At 33.8% G+C, this 15683-nt stretch overlaps 1 protein-coding gene across 3 annotated transcripts; it reads right to left on the bottom strand.

The window, feature by feature from the left end:
• Positions 1-3100: 3100 nt before the first annotated feature.
• LOC128207405 (39S ribosomal protein L14, mitochondrial-like) lies at positions 3101-14773 on the bottom strand. Of its 3 annotated transcripts, none has more exons than XM_052910293.1 (3): positions 14726-14773; positions 5031-5110; positions 3101-4073 (listed from the first exon to the last, which is right to left on the bottom strand). In XM_052910293.1, the coding sequence occupies exons 1-3, from the start codon at positions 14765-14767 to the stop codon at positions 3701-3703; spliced, it is 495 nt and encodes a 164-aa protein (XP_052766253.1). In that variant the 5' UTR covers positions 14768-14773; the 3' UTR covers positions 3101-3700. The 3 variants fall into 3 exon arrangements, with proteins under 3 accessions (XP_052766253.1, XP_052766256.1, XP_052766254.1); XM_052910296.1 differs by lacking the exon at positions 14726-14773 and adding an exon at positions 10446-10481; XM_052910294.1 differs by lacking the exon at positions 14726-14773 and adding an exon at positions 10434-10471.
• Between the last annotated feature and the right edge of the window lie 910 nt (positions 14774-15683).

The raw sequence follows: 15683 nt of genomic DNA, 5'->3' as shown, positions 1-15683 counted from the left end.
TCCTGTGCTGTTATTACTTGAAATCTACATTTTTTCAAAATGCATTATATTGTGATCGTATAATGTGTGTTTAAATTGTATTCATTTCATATAAGCAATTTATATATGTATTTTTTTATTATCATTGTATCATTCAGTTCTGTGTAAAACATGTTTCATAGTAATATATGGTAAAATGTAACATTCTATTCTTAGGCCTAAACATTAAAGGGACTAGCCACCACATGGTCCCCAAATCGGCAAATACAGTATTTCCCCAAAACAAGCCTAGAATTGTCAATGCGAGCTAGAATGAGGCCAATAATACATCATTTTACAGGATAAAAAAACGCAATAATCATGTCGCTTCCCCGTTTAAATATACTGTAACGCATGATGGGTTAGGGTTATTATTCTTGTAGCATCAATTTTTGTCAACATGCGGCCTGGTATTCCAGTTTAAAAAAAACATGGAATGTTTTTTCCGAACACCTTTCAAGTCATGTGATCGTTTCACACACTTTATTGTCAATAAGCATTTTTGAAACTTGCTTTCATTTTCAGCAGTGTAAACCTCTCCCAAAAGTTTCCATTGATAAATTTCATCAATGTTGATCTGTAGGGCTTTGTGTCCACATTGTTTTGCAGCAGTATTCGGCTTCCTTGCAATGTCTTTTCTTTGGGGAAGCCAAGCAGTGTGTATTTTTAGCATGTGAAAGTCACATGATGAGTACAGATAAATATACCGTCACATTTTTTAAGGAAATATCGAATTGTTTGTAAGATTTGTTCAACGATCTCAATTTTATTTAAGTTTTTGACATTCTTCTTTTTTTCTTGCAATTTTGTCATCTGGTGTCTAGTCCCTTGAATGGTATCATTGTTAATTGTTATATATTATAACATATTAGCAGCTAGTTCAATTATAGTCATCTTGATAAATATTATTTCTAATGATGTAGGAATCTGAAGTATTAATATTATTATTATTATTTTATGCCACTGATAGTGGGGATATTAAAATTGCACTTTCTGTCCTGTTTTCTGTGTCCAGGCTGAAACCTTGTAATGTAGAGAGGGATTTCAAAACTGTTTGGCACATGTTTTGGTACATAAAAATGCCTTGTCACATTTAAGACCCACAGTCTGACTTCAAAGGTCAAGGTCTCACTTACAGGTTTTTCATTATGGAATGCTGCATATATGCATATATATATACAGTATGGTTGTCTATGTCTGGGCTGTAACTTTGTCATGAATAGAGGACTTTTAAAATAAATTGGCGCATCAGTTTTGGTCATAAAGGTGATGTGTCGGATGCAAGACCAATGACCCGACTTCAAAGAGAGTTTAATCATTATGGAATGCTGCATAAATGCACATATAGAATTAAAGTATGGGCTATGAATTTGTCATGCAAGAGTGATTTCAAAATTGATTGGCACTTGTATAGAACATAAAGGCGATGTGTCATGTGCAAGACCCACCTCCGTCCCTGAAAGTTTAAGGTCACACTAAAGAGTCCAATCAATATGGAATGCTTCATTTAATATACACATAGATAAGAGTCTAGTTGTTTTCCAGACTGTAACTTAGTCATGCATAGAGATATGTTAAGATGTTTAGTACATAAAGACGATGTGTCGGGTGCAAGACCCATATCCCTACCTGTTACTGTATCACTTTTCCACAACTTGATGTCTACCATAATGGGGGCCAGTATATGCTTATAGTTTATGATAGCTCTTGCTGAATATAGGCATATTAACAACTGCATATTCCATTGACCTGGATGGCACTTCAGGTCTATCCATCACTTACTGCTAATCATTTATGTAATAAACTGCTGGAAGTTTTAAATGAATGCATTATATTACCTCATTGTTCACTGATATTACTCTAACTGTACTGTGGGTTCACAAAAATATTAACAATGAACATGCTCCAACTTTTCAATAAATCGAGATCCTACATCATACGATTTTGAAGATGCACATTTTTTACAAATATCATTTTAGTTTTTTGACTTACAGACCCCCAAAACAATGGGCGTAATCTACTGCTCTACAGTAGGGCAATCTACTTGTGGAGTTATAGCCCTAGGTTAAACAATTTTCTAGTTATTGTGTGGACACTGTTTTCTAACCCTAAAGACAGTGTGTTTCATGATACAATATTCAAACGTTGGTATTCCAAAAAAACAACTGACATTGACCTACTGACCCCCAAAACAATAGAGGTCATATGATGGCAACCTACCTCTTCATGGTCTTATGCAAACTTTTCCCAAGTTATTATGCACTGTTTTCAGACTGTTGACCGTGACCTACTTACCCAAAAAATGAATGACGTCATCTACTTGTCAGGGGCAACTTACTAATAACGTTTAATGACCCTACATAAAACAAAACCTAGTCATTGCGTGTACAGGACAATATCTACCAACTGCCAAACATATGCAAACCTATGTGCCCAGGGATAATATAAATAAGCCCTAAAAAATGCATTTAGTTAGTTTAAACTCATTTAATTTTACAACGATTGTGAAGCTATTGCAACTTATATTAATCACTCTCATTGGCACGATGTTGCGCGAGAGTGTGGTGTTGTGTTGTGGGGGAAACCGGAGTGCCCGGAGAAAATCGACTTGTCCGGCTTGGTGGCCACTAACCATATGCACCAAAATGCATCTGGTTCAGGTTACCCTACCCTACATGAAATAGCCGCCGACCCTACCATGTTTATAGTCAGTTGTTAAAAAAAATATTTGTGTTTCAATAAGTAGTTTAAAACCTTTAAACAGAAGATTACTTTACCACAATTGTCTTATGATGGTAATTCTTACATAGATCCTAATAGAAATTTAAAAGCCTACCTCCCCTGCCTGTTTTTGAAAAAGATGTAACCCTAACCAAACCATTTTTTTATTGGCCTAAAATATATTTTGTATTGAAATGATACACAATTAAGATGAACTCTGAAAAGCTTTCATAGCACAATCAAATATACAGTTTTAAATCTGCTGTATACATGTGATTTAGGACCATTTACCATACCTGGGCCCAAGATTAGTAACAGTCTCAAGTCGGTCTAGACTCTGACTCAGAAAAGCACTTCCATAAAATTGCAAAGAATAATTTTTTATTTTGGTTTTACAAGAAAAAATGTAAATAATTGTACAATTTCAAACAGTCAGTGTATTTCTACATCAATACTGAGCTGAACTGAAGATTTGCAGTTTTGCCATTTGAGTCTGAACTCGAGACAAGAACCTCTGTCCCAATGGCCAATGCACCAACTGCTTGGCTATTGATCATTGAATGTATCAGTTCCAATTTAAATTCCTGTACAAAGAACAGTCACCTGTTTCACATTATTGTACTGGCTTACTAGTATGTATTCATTACAGGAGCTTTGCACTGAGGCAAAACAGTCTCAACAGTGTATCGGTACTAAAAACCCCTACTGGACTGGTTCTAGTTTTAAAATGAATCATTGAAATTGACTCTTGAATAGGCAATCATCATCATAGTAGCTAATTAAGTTAAAAGGATTCAGTATCCGGTAAATTGTACCACAATTCTAGCTTGAAAAAAGTGTTCTCCATTTCATAAAAGTATTTTTTTCTATAACTAACACATAATTGCATAATATTCAAATAATATTTATTACTATAGAACAAATATCCAAAAGTTGAACACGTCATCTTTTTTACACACTCTCATACAAATTTTGTAGCAATTGACAAAATTTTAGTAAAGTCTCCTTCCTTTCCCCTAAGACATGACGGTATTGGCACTCTGATCCTTGTTCCTGTTGGTAAACCAGTGTCCTCCACAAGCACCACATTGTTTGTGTCAAACCTCGGAACATTAGCCTTCTGTTTTTGGACACAGCCAACAATGTAGCCCTTTTTCTTCTCCCCACAAACACTAACAAGCACCTTGTCCCCGAGCCGGCCCAACTGCGGCCCATTGTACACCTGGATGATTCGGGGTTGTCTTCCCTTCAGCAGAGAGTCTCGGCCAAGCACGCTGTTGTCCACAATTTTCACCCTCGCCATCTTGCGAAGCTCGTGCAGACAGCATGACGTCCTGAAATGTGGAGGTGAGATAGGTTAGTCAAAAATGAAATTATTTGCGGTATAACAAGCTTCATAAGAAATCTGCTTTTTGACTGGTAATAATTTGACTAAATAAGAATCAGTCACAACATTTGGCACAAAAACTGGCAAGCAATAGTAACTTCATCCACTATCAGAATCATTGAAAGTTTTAATTACATGGGCCGTTGGTCAGGTAATTGTTTTGTACCACATTGTCACTTTAATACTAGCAATAAGTACATGTAGAGTGTGAACATCTGAAAATGATTGAAATCCATTTGCACGCTATTTTTTTCACCTCTTAGTCTATACTAACCAATGTAATATTATAGATAATGCATAAACAATTTATTTATTTCATTTTGATAGTGAACAGGTATTCCAAAGTTTGAAAGAGATAGCTTCTATAGTTTGCATTTAAGTGACCCAAGCACAAATCTGACTAGCTAAAAATTACAAAGTCCAAAAAAACTCAAATATCGCCGATCCTCCACCTACCCTTCCAAATGAGTGACTCAAAAATCTGTTTCATATATTGAAGTGCATTTTCTATTTATTGGCTGTGAAAAAATTATAGAAGCCAAGTCCAATTCTCGAAATCCATCAAAATTATGTTTTTTACCCCAAAAAACAGGTGAGACTCAGCATCTTTATGGTAAGAAGGTTATTCAATAAACAAGTTCGCTAAGTTCCAAAGTAATAGCTTTGATAGTTTCCATGTAAGTGACCTAAACTCAAAACATTGCTCGTCATTTTTTTCAAAAATTAGATGAGTTAAAAGTTATGAAATCCCCATGAAATACATGAATGTTACAGTTTTAACAATCAGTGTCATGTTAATTGTGTATTTCACTAATTTTTATTTTTCTTTCCATGCATAGAATAAAAAAATATGTGGATAATCTGTTCCATCCAGTCTCTGTAAATATGAAAGAACTGTCCATACCGAAATGTTCTTGAATGCAAAGCAGACATCAAGGGAACAAGTTCTGAAGTCTGCCGAATTATCATCGTGGCCTGAGTCATCTGAAAGAGTTTAAACATGTGAAGGAAAAAAAGGAAGGAACTGGTTAAATATTGGTTAACAAAATAATGGTGATGAAGTTTGATGATGATTAATGCTTTTCATCCACCTAAATAGCAATTGATTTTGATGAGATACTATTAAAAAGATTATATTGTTTCAAGTCAAAGACATTTGCTGGTAAAATATTTGATATACAACTATAATTTGTTTAAACTGTTTCATTGATCTGATAAATAGAGATAAAGCGATGATCAAGTATTGTTGAAAAATCGAGTGATTGACCCAAAGTTCGGGATAATCAATTATGTATTGATATCATATATCAGAATCTTTATTGCAATTACTTAATAAAATTTACTTATGAGAATTATCAAAATAAAGTTTTTAACACATTAGAGCTTCCTCAATGATTTTGATTACCAATGACAGTCATTGACTTAATTGGCATTGTGCTAAATCTGTCAGTGCCTAAAAGTCGGACACTAACAAAAAAGTAAATACAGTAGAAATGTTTCACGGTTACGGTAGTATCATTACTATATATAAGTGAAAGTGATATTTCTGAATGGCTGGATGATATTTTCTAACACTGGTGAATATCAGCCAGGAAATTATTTAGTAACTGCTCATTCTCAAGCACGTCTTCAATTTTAATTTTATGAAATCAATGATTGATCATATTATTCACTCTGATTACTTCCAATTATTGATTTTGGCCACGACAAATTGATCATTTGATCTATGGAATTTGCAAAAAAAAAGTGGGAGCAAACAAGCAACAAAAAAATAAAAATACTTTTTTTTAAATTTAAGGCAAATCAGAGGTGAGCGCAAAGAGAAATTAAAAAAATAAATAAAAAAATGTATATTTCTTACCAAATTTATCATACAATTATGTCAAGACATGCTTTTTAATTGCAAAATAGGTTCACAGTTATAAATAAAGGTTTTCATTGTATCACATGAAAATCTGTCTCAATATTTAAAGGGACTGTACACCAGATTGGCACCAAAAAAAGTTTTTTTCTGTAACGAATCTCAGGACAATTATTTAATAGAATGTGTTACACTTTGATATCATTATTGTAAAAAAAGGACCAAAATGTAAAAAAAAATTGTGTCAGCGACCGGGTTCGAACCCGTGTCGCCAAAATTGCAGTCCAGCGTCGTAACCACTGAGCTCCGACGGCTTACTCTAATCGAGTGACATAGTAAGCTACATGTATACACCTAACTCGGTAATATCACGTGATAACACTGACTAGCCAAACACACATAAGGAATGAATTCTACTACCGGTAGGTAGACATACCCAGTAATCTTTTTTAATGGAAAAATATGAAATAACTGCTAAACTTAAATAAATTGTAAACTATGTGGTACTTCACTTAGTAAGTTTCAATGCATTGTACACATAAATACAAAGTTCATGACAGTTTTCGACAATTTTCTTATTTCTTGCAAATTGATCATCTGGTGCAGTTGCTTTAACAAATGGCAATAGGATCAAGTGCTTTACTAATCTATACTCTCATTGCATCAGCAATTTAAACATGGATATATTTTAACAACAGCATTCCAAAAGGTAACGTGCAATTATTCGAAGACCAAAACAAACAACAACTGTATTCATTCCATACTAATTTAACTTACTATCACATTTTTTTTTTTGACTAGTAAGGGTAATTCACCAATTGAGCATTTCCAAATATTGGGTCAGGTCTAAATTTGGACCTCCTGAAGCACATGATAAAAATTGTAGTGACTTTGACATGGTTGAAGATCGAAAACTGTAAATAACACAGAGAACATTTCTAAAATAAAGACACTGTGGATTGAATTGTGGGACAATATAATTGAAGCAGTATCAAAAAATCTACAAAAAATGTTGCACTGATCATTATATTAAGTGCAGGTGGTGGATTAAAGATGTTTCGGTTTCAATATTTCGCCTTGACCATGAACCTATGGTTTATAGGTCTGTGCCTTGAAAAAGAATAACAATTAACATGACAGCCTCCATGGCTTCAATGCCTGTAAGAAACAGACCACTTTTATAACAGGCCACTTTATTACTAATCGATCAAAGAAATTAAGTGCAATAAGAACAAAGAATTGAGAAATTTAAAACAGTCATTTTACTTTCAGTTTTATTTTCTGATTTTACTGATGTTATTATATACTGTATGATTGTGTAAATACAGACAACTTTTTCTAAAACATTTACAAGTCCTACAATTCTATCTGTTTAAAACACTTATTAGTCCACCTAAATGAGCGTCAACGAGTCTTTTGACGAATTTTTTTTACTATGGCAGACTTGAGCTGTTCACCATCCCAGCAAAAAGTAGCGAACGGTCCTTGCGCATAGAATCCTCGCGGCCACAATTTTGAAATTATCTCCGTTATAAATTCAAATTTCTACAAAAATATTATTGCCTACTAATACACACATATTTATTTATGTCATTTTGCCAAAAAAAAACATGTTTAGATATAACACTCTTACATGTGTCGATTGTTTATCAATTATCCCGATATCTGTAAAGGACTTAATCTGGAACAAATCTGACAGGTTTTGTACATGTATAAAATGGTATTCGTGACCCAGAATATATTTATGTGAAAATAACGACTCTAATGACAAATTCAATCCAGTTTAGATCACTGTCGTATACATATTGAACCATTTTGTCATTATTATTCAACATTGATGCATAATATTACTTTATATTTTTTCGCCCGGTGTTAAATGGTAGAGTCGTAGCGTTACAGGGATACATAAGAATGTCAAAATAATATAAAAAGTATCCCTGATCGCTCATTATCGCTAAACACTTATGACTCATGTGTAAGAAAACTGAGAAATGCATTTTAGAATTTAAAAAAATAACTCAAGAAAACATGTTCAATGGTTGTAAGTCAAGTGTCCATGAATTTGAATATAAGTTTTGCACTGAAAATCTGATCTAGTTATTTTTAGCACTAAATTTACAAAACGTACTAAACAATGAATTACTTAAAACACACATTTAATTGTTTCTTTTGATGCTGTGAAACTGCTGTTGTTTACTGAAGACTATAACATATTGACTATGACACTGATATTCACTAAAAACATGTATTTTACATTACGAAAACTAAAAGTCAACTGAAAATTAATACCGAAATAAATAACAATGGTGGGTCCTGCAAAATATTCTGGACAAAAACGACTGTCAACAAATATCAACTGTTTTGCAGTTACCCAGACCTGATTTGGTCCTAACACGAGGAACGTTTGCTCGCTAACAATATAAATCCTTCAAAAAAGTTGAAGTCGACGTGGCAGGTTTATATTCTAAGACAAAGAAATTCAGAAAATAGGGGAAATTCAGAAGTCAACAAAAAATAATCCGCCAGCCAAATTCGGCGGGCACAATTTTTTTTTTTTTTTCGTTTTTTGAATTTTAGGTGAGGCAAATGTGACGAACAAATGGTCAATTTGTTGTGGCCTTAAGGTTTTTTTGTTTGATTTTCAATCCGTACTGAAAGTATTTCTTGCACAGTTTTTCACTTGAATCTGAAGTGTCAGTTCCAAAGGTGCATCCTTCTCACAATGGTGTGAGGATTGATGTGCACTTTGAGGTCTGAATGGTGTAGTATGTGGGTTAGAACCAGCCGCCCGGTTAGCTCAGTTGGTTAGAGCGCCATGCTAGTGTTTCGGCAGTCGTGGGTTTGAGCCCCACACAGGGCGCACTTTTCCTCCTAGGTTAACTTTACTGGTGGCAGCGGTAAACAGAAGGAGTGCATCTGTCGGGCTTAAAGGTTAATGGGGGAGGAGTGAAGTGTGTGTGTGTTTGAACCAGCCGCCCGGTTAGCTCAGATGGTTAGAGCGCCGTGCTAGTGTTCTGGCAGTCGTGGATTCGAGCCCCACACAGGGCGCACTTTTCCTCCTAGGTTAACTTTAATGGTACCTTAGATGTGAACCTAAAACCCTATTTATTAATACAATACACATTGCATACGTGGGCCAGGTATTTCAATGATACAGGGCTTTTTCTGCCCAATTTGGGAAAAAGACCCTAGACATTTTGGGAAATTTTGCGTCGTGAAAATGCCGAAATTGGGAAATTTTACAGTTATAAGAAAAAGCTGTCTAGTCTACTGCAAATTAGGAAATGATTTTATATTAGTTTATTTCCCTTTAAAAGACCCAAAATGGCTGAAATATCAATCCTTGGGTGTAAATATCTATTGCAATAAATCGATCATGACAGATAATATTTCATACATATATCTGAATGTGATGAAAATCAATGATTTCCGAGTTCAATTACCAAAAAAACATCACTTTTTAAATAGGATTGTTGAAAATGAACCAGTACATGTGAAAAGACTTTCTAAAAAAAATTATTTTTGATTGGGATTTTTTTCTGAAGATTGGGAAAAATACCTTATATTTTGCTTTGGGAATGAGTCCAATAGTCAGACCAGTGGGTACTCACAGATCCTCGCCAGTAATTTTAACTATGCACACCGGCCAGACCCGGCATGCGCTTTTCAACTTTACGCGCGAACATGAACCGGGGATATGTTTACCTCACGACTGGTACCCTGGCCTCCTCCGACAAAGCTTTGAGATAAACCTCGTTGCATAATCGTAACAACTCGGCCATGGCCGAAATGTTCCGAGCAATTTAAAACTGTGCCCTGAAGCCTTGCAGGTGCCCTTCATGTATATATCGTTATGTTTTGACAGAATGAAATGAAGAAAAGCCGTCAAACTCATAATTATAAGTTGGATATTTATTTTTTGTGTACAGAACTAATATAAAATAACATTGTCTGGTAATATTTCTTGTTTTTATGATATTTTATAGACGCTATATGCTTTAACCCGGAATCCTGATCGGAACAACTACCCACTTTTGATACTAAACAATTTGTAAGTGAAGGATTTGCCATATCAAAAATTTAAAAAAATCCGTCTACGTACAATTATTTGGACTACATGCAAGAGTGCATTGCAATAATCACGGAGTGACATGATGAGAGAATTTACTAATGATTTTGAAGCATCTGTAAGATATTTCCTGATGTGGCCTATTTGACATAATTGTCCATATTCTAATATGCAAACTGAGTTAATATGATGTTCCATGCTCATTTTTTAGTCTAGAAAAGCATCAAGCTTCGTCACACATTCAGATGTTTAATGTCCGCTTAAAATACTTAAATAATATTGATAAAGTTTTTGTTAGTGACTTGTTATACAACCATTATTGTAACTTTTTCTATAGGAATCATTAAATTTAAAAGAAAACATTAAAATGTACAAACCCGTAACCTTACAATTATGAGCGAATCCTACGACAGAACATTTTATTGTAATACCGGTAAAATGTTACATGTTTAAAACGCGCATGATCCGGTAACCATCACAAACAAATGAATTGAACCAACACAGTGACCTCCCCTTTTGCTTAATACAAATCGATGTTTTTATTTGTTCAATTCTATATTGTGCTCACAGGCTGGGCATGAAGGATCGTAGAAAACATATACAGCGCAGACCTATAATTGTCAATTTCACTGAATTCTGCGATGTGGAAATCATTATGAAAAATGTGACGTTGCTGAAAAATACCGGGTTTTCGATTGACTATGATTTCCCGAAGGAAATACAAGAAGCCCGATCCCGTTTGTATCCCCGCATGAAAGATCTTAAAAGACAGAACCCCCAGGCTAAGATCGTAATGGTATACCCGGCTAAACTCCTCATGGACGGTAAACTTATGGGCGACGAGTTATCCGAGTGGAATTCCTACATCAGGGCCAATCGTCTGGACCCTGTGGGTGGTGCTTATGCTCAAAGTGCTATGTATGGTAATATTCCCATGCAGACTGGTGAACATGCGATGACGCAATCTGGAAACATGCAACATGCAGTGACAAACTTACTAGGCTACGGGGTACAGGCTCCTGTGGGTAACTCTCCCTCAAGTAATCCATACGGCACGGTTAATCCCCAGTATTATATCCAACAGAATCCAAACACTTGTATAGGATATACTAACTCCAGTCCGAATCCTGCACCTTCACACAACATATTAAATCCTATGTCCAATACGCAATCCCCGCTACCGTACCAGCACCCTACAATTGTTCCACCAAACTATGTCCCTGTGTGCGATGGCAATAACTCTGTTCAATCATACAGACAGACTGGGCCTGATTCCGAAATGTCCCCTCATCAACACACCCTTAGTACTGATACCACGGGCAACCCAGTAGTTCCTACACAACTACACCCTACAGTGCACCAATCCACTCATGTCATTCAGACTAACTCTATACAGTCAGAATCCATGCCGAATCCTAAGCCAACGAATATGCACGAGTCCCTTAGTTTGTCCTCTAACTCAAACCATTATTCCCAAAATATCCATGAAACCCATGTCAAATGCCTTCACAGTGAGTCTGTACATGAAACACTTCCAAAAACATTGAGTGTCAAGAAAGTGAACCAGGCATCTGAATCTATACAGACTGATTATACACAACGGCAGAGTCGTGGGCATGCACGTAATCCACGTGCTGCGTCTAAAGTAAGAGCGCATTCAGCTGTACCATATAGACGACAGAGTGATTAATGATTTTTCTAATATTATTGACGGGGTTGCGTCCCCTTTGTTTAAAAAGGATATTAAACATACATTAAACGCTGATAGCGATACTTCAGCCACTCATATTGTTGATTGTAAATGGTATACGCAAGAATGTTTTGAACTTAGAACTATTTTTCACAAAATGTTAAATGTCTATCGAAATAATAGATCTGATTTTAATAGACAAAATATGGTTCATGCACGTACGAAATATAAATCATGTATACGCAAATGTAAAATAGATTATGACCGCAATGAAACGGCAAAATTAACCGAAGCAAAACATAAAAACGTTAAGTTGTGTTGGAAAATGCTTAAAACTTGTGCTGGTGTTAAACAGTCTAATATTCAAATTGATGTATTTAAGAAATATTTTGAGTCTGTGAATAACCCAGACGATCACTTTTTTAGGCCTGATGAAGATGTTTTGTATTTTATAGAGAGGTATGAACAAAATGATTTTAATATAATGTTTCATGAATTGAATGTCCCTATTACTGAACAGTACTTACTAAAAGCAATTCGTCAACTACAGACAAATAGAAGTAGTGGTCCGGATAAATACCTTAACGTATTCTTTATTAATGGTAAACATGTTTTAATGCCATTTTTGTTAAACCTGTTTAACAAATTTTTTGAAGTAGGATACTTCCTAGAAAGTTGGTCTGAAGGATTTGTAATACCCCTACATAAAAAATGCAATATCAATGATGAAAACAATTATAGAGGAATTACATTATTGAGTACATTAGGTAAATTATTTTCACGTGTTTTAAATAATAGACTGGTAGAATGGGCAGAAAATTATGGTGTATATATTGAGGCCCAGTCAGGCTTCAGGCAAAAAATGGGCACGGTAGATAATATATTTGTTTTGCATGGTTTGATTTCTCATATGATTAATAACGGTAAAAAATTATATTGCGCTTTTATTGATTTTAGCAAAGCCTTTGATTATGTTGTTAGAGACAACTTGTGGACAATACACATTTATATACAAATTTGTTCCATTTTATTAGATAACTGCAGTCAATTATGTTAATAATTATATTGTAACTATGTCAATACATTGTTAAAGGTATAGTGCGGCGGATGTTACATAACTCGATATACAGGTCGAGTGATAAGACCATAGCAATTATCTCCCGTGCACAATCAAATCAAATTTGTTAAATAAATTCTTTAAATATTACTATTGTCGAAAATGGTGTATGCAGTATGTAAAAATGTATGTAAAATTCACACTTTCGTTATCAATGTAATTTAAATTCAATATTCAAATGAGAAAGGTTTTAATTTGTCAAATTATCTACAGCACTAGTGATAGGTCTAATCTAATACTAACAGTATGTAAAGTCAGTACAACTGGATTTTTGTCACACTTCTTTATTCTTTTAAGTCTTATGTTGCACATATACTTTTGACACATACGACGAAAATGTGAATTATTATAAACATGTACATCATATAAGTGTAAAAGGTGCTACCGTAATGCATGTATGAGATCATGTCAACTTAATATTGATGCACGTTTGCCATATCATATATTTTGCAAATTGTACCACATGGGTCTATGACCTTCTGGGAAAAGAGAAATAAACTTGTAATAAACTTGTATATTGTATTTGACATTATCCTTCACCAACCACTCTAGGCGTACGTAATGGGTCGGTATAAAACGCAGCGATTAACGCAATCAATATATAAACATACTGGTAGGGAAAACGCAGCGGTTACACAGCCAATATAGACATATTGAGAAAAGGTGTTAATGGCCCTATTACGGGGTTCAAGTGTCATTTATTAAACAAACAAACAAACCTTTGAATTCATTTATCAAATGTTATTCTTAACAAAAATAACATAATGACAGAGATTTTTGAGAAATGTAAACTATTTATTGTAAAAAAATATATAAACAAATGACGGAGGTATTTTTGAAGTTGCAAAATTAATTAAACAAACTAACTTTGGATTCTATTATGAAGTAACCCATAACAGAACACTTTTATTTAGAATCTAAATGGAAACGATCCAGATCTGTCTATCAATAAGAAGATACTTCGTTTACCCTTCGTTTTACTTGCGTTACTAGCTATTGTTTAGTAATAACTTACAGAAATTAGTATGAACATTGAAGAACGAGCATGTAATAACAATATATAACAGTATTAACAAAGTATGGTAAAAACATTATATTTCAAGAGTTTTATGTTTTAAATAACAAGTATAGTAACACAAATATCAAAACATATAAGTGTTATACAACTAGTTATATACCTGGTATATTAATATCTCACATATCGAAAAATTTGTTTGCCAAAAATGCAGATATATAAAGGTAATGCTACAAATTGACATTATATTTATAAACAGATGAAATAATGAATATGAAAAAAAATGTACTGAAAAATATGATACACAACAAAGTAAACTTTATTACCGTATATGAAAGGCGTGATACACATGGCGCAATTACGAAATAATCACGGTGGGATAAAGAATTCACTCGGGGATTTTATGTACCGTATAAATAATTATTGAAATAATAAATAACGTATATCAGTTTATATTTAATCAAGTCTATTTAACTCATTTCTGTTAAATTTATTTACAAAGACCAACATTTACTCGGCATTTGCTAGCGAAACGTCGAATGGTGCATTTACACAATATTTGTGGTACCATCTGTTGAAGTCGTCGCATTGGTTCATATTATCAAAAGGAAATTCGGCTACACATTCATTTTCTAAATATTATTAATTATTATAAGGTTATGCACCGAATAACCATGCAGTGCAGCACGAACAACAATGAATACGTCGAAATATACTGATTGCCGGTCTTGTATACAAAAACACTTATCTACAATATTTTGCGGATATTTTTCAAACTAACATAAAGTATTTTGAGTAATATGAGAAAGTCCATTTTCACTTATATTATCGGTTTACAAAGCCATACCTCGGTGCATTCTCTGTCATAGGTACCAGTCATTACAACCATCACCTGCAATTGAATCAAAATGTGGATTTCTGAATTATCGACACTACGTAAATTTGTACATGATTTTTTTTGTGAAACAGTCATTTTATTGATAACGTTGCCCTGTAAGTAATAATACATTGTTAAAAAAAACCTACAAAATATTTTATTATTTTCTTCAATATTCTTATTCTGTTTATGACAGGTGCACACCAATAAACTTTTATGACTGTTATTATACGGACGCGTGTCAGATATTAGCACCTGCCCTTCGTTAAGTACATGACAAACGGATTAGCACGATTATTGATACACACAGCTACTGTTGGTTCATGATTAACGTCATGCGGACAAGATTTAGGTCTATATTAAAGACGATTTGTGCAAGACTCTTTTGATTAAAAAACAACAACAACACATTTACTAACACACGTATGCTTACTCTAATAGGATGTTAGAACATTTTGACCATTTGCTTGAAAGTGTGTGTACTTTTTTATTTCTTGACCAAACTAAATGATAGATTATGATGATGTTAAAAGCCATTCCAAATAAATTTTCATAAATTAAGTAGAATGGAATAGATCGTATTCTGTTAAAGGTCTAATACTTAAAAAATCTTTAACAAAATACAACAAGAACAGAAGTTTATACACTACTTAACTCCTTTTAAGGAAAAATAGCTATCTTATATTTCCGAAAATAAACTTACTTAAAAAAGTAATTAGCAAACAATCCGAAATAAAATTGCGAAACTCTTATTCAAAATCAATACATACTCATGTATAACAAACATAAATGTTGAGTGATAAACCTTCAACTACTTACTAAATAATGCAATTATGGAAAATATTAATTACTGAAAACAAGATTGTAACCGTGTATTTAACAGCTGAAAGCGTTAAAATATTAAATGATTGGTGAATGCTAAAAGATT

This window comes from Mya arenaria, chromosome 11 (assembly GCF_026914265.1).
Source record: "Mya arenaria isolate MELC-2E11 chromosome 11, ASM2691426v1".
In the NCBI taxonomy this organism is placed as follows: domain Eukaryota; kingdom Metazoa; phylum Mollusca; class Bivalvia; order Myida; family Myidae; genus Mya; species Mya arenaria.
The sequence above is the reverse complement of the archived record's forward strand: the minus strand, read 5'-3'. Positions and strand labels throughout refer to the sequence as shown.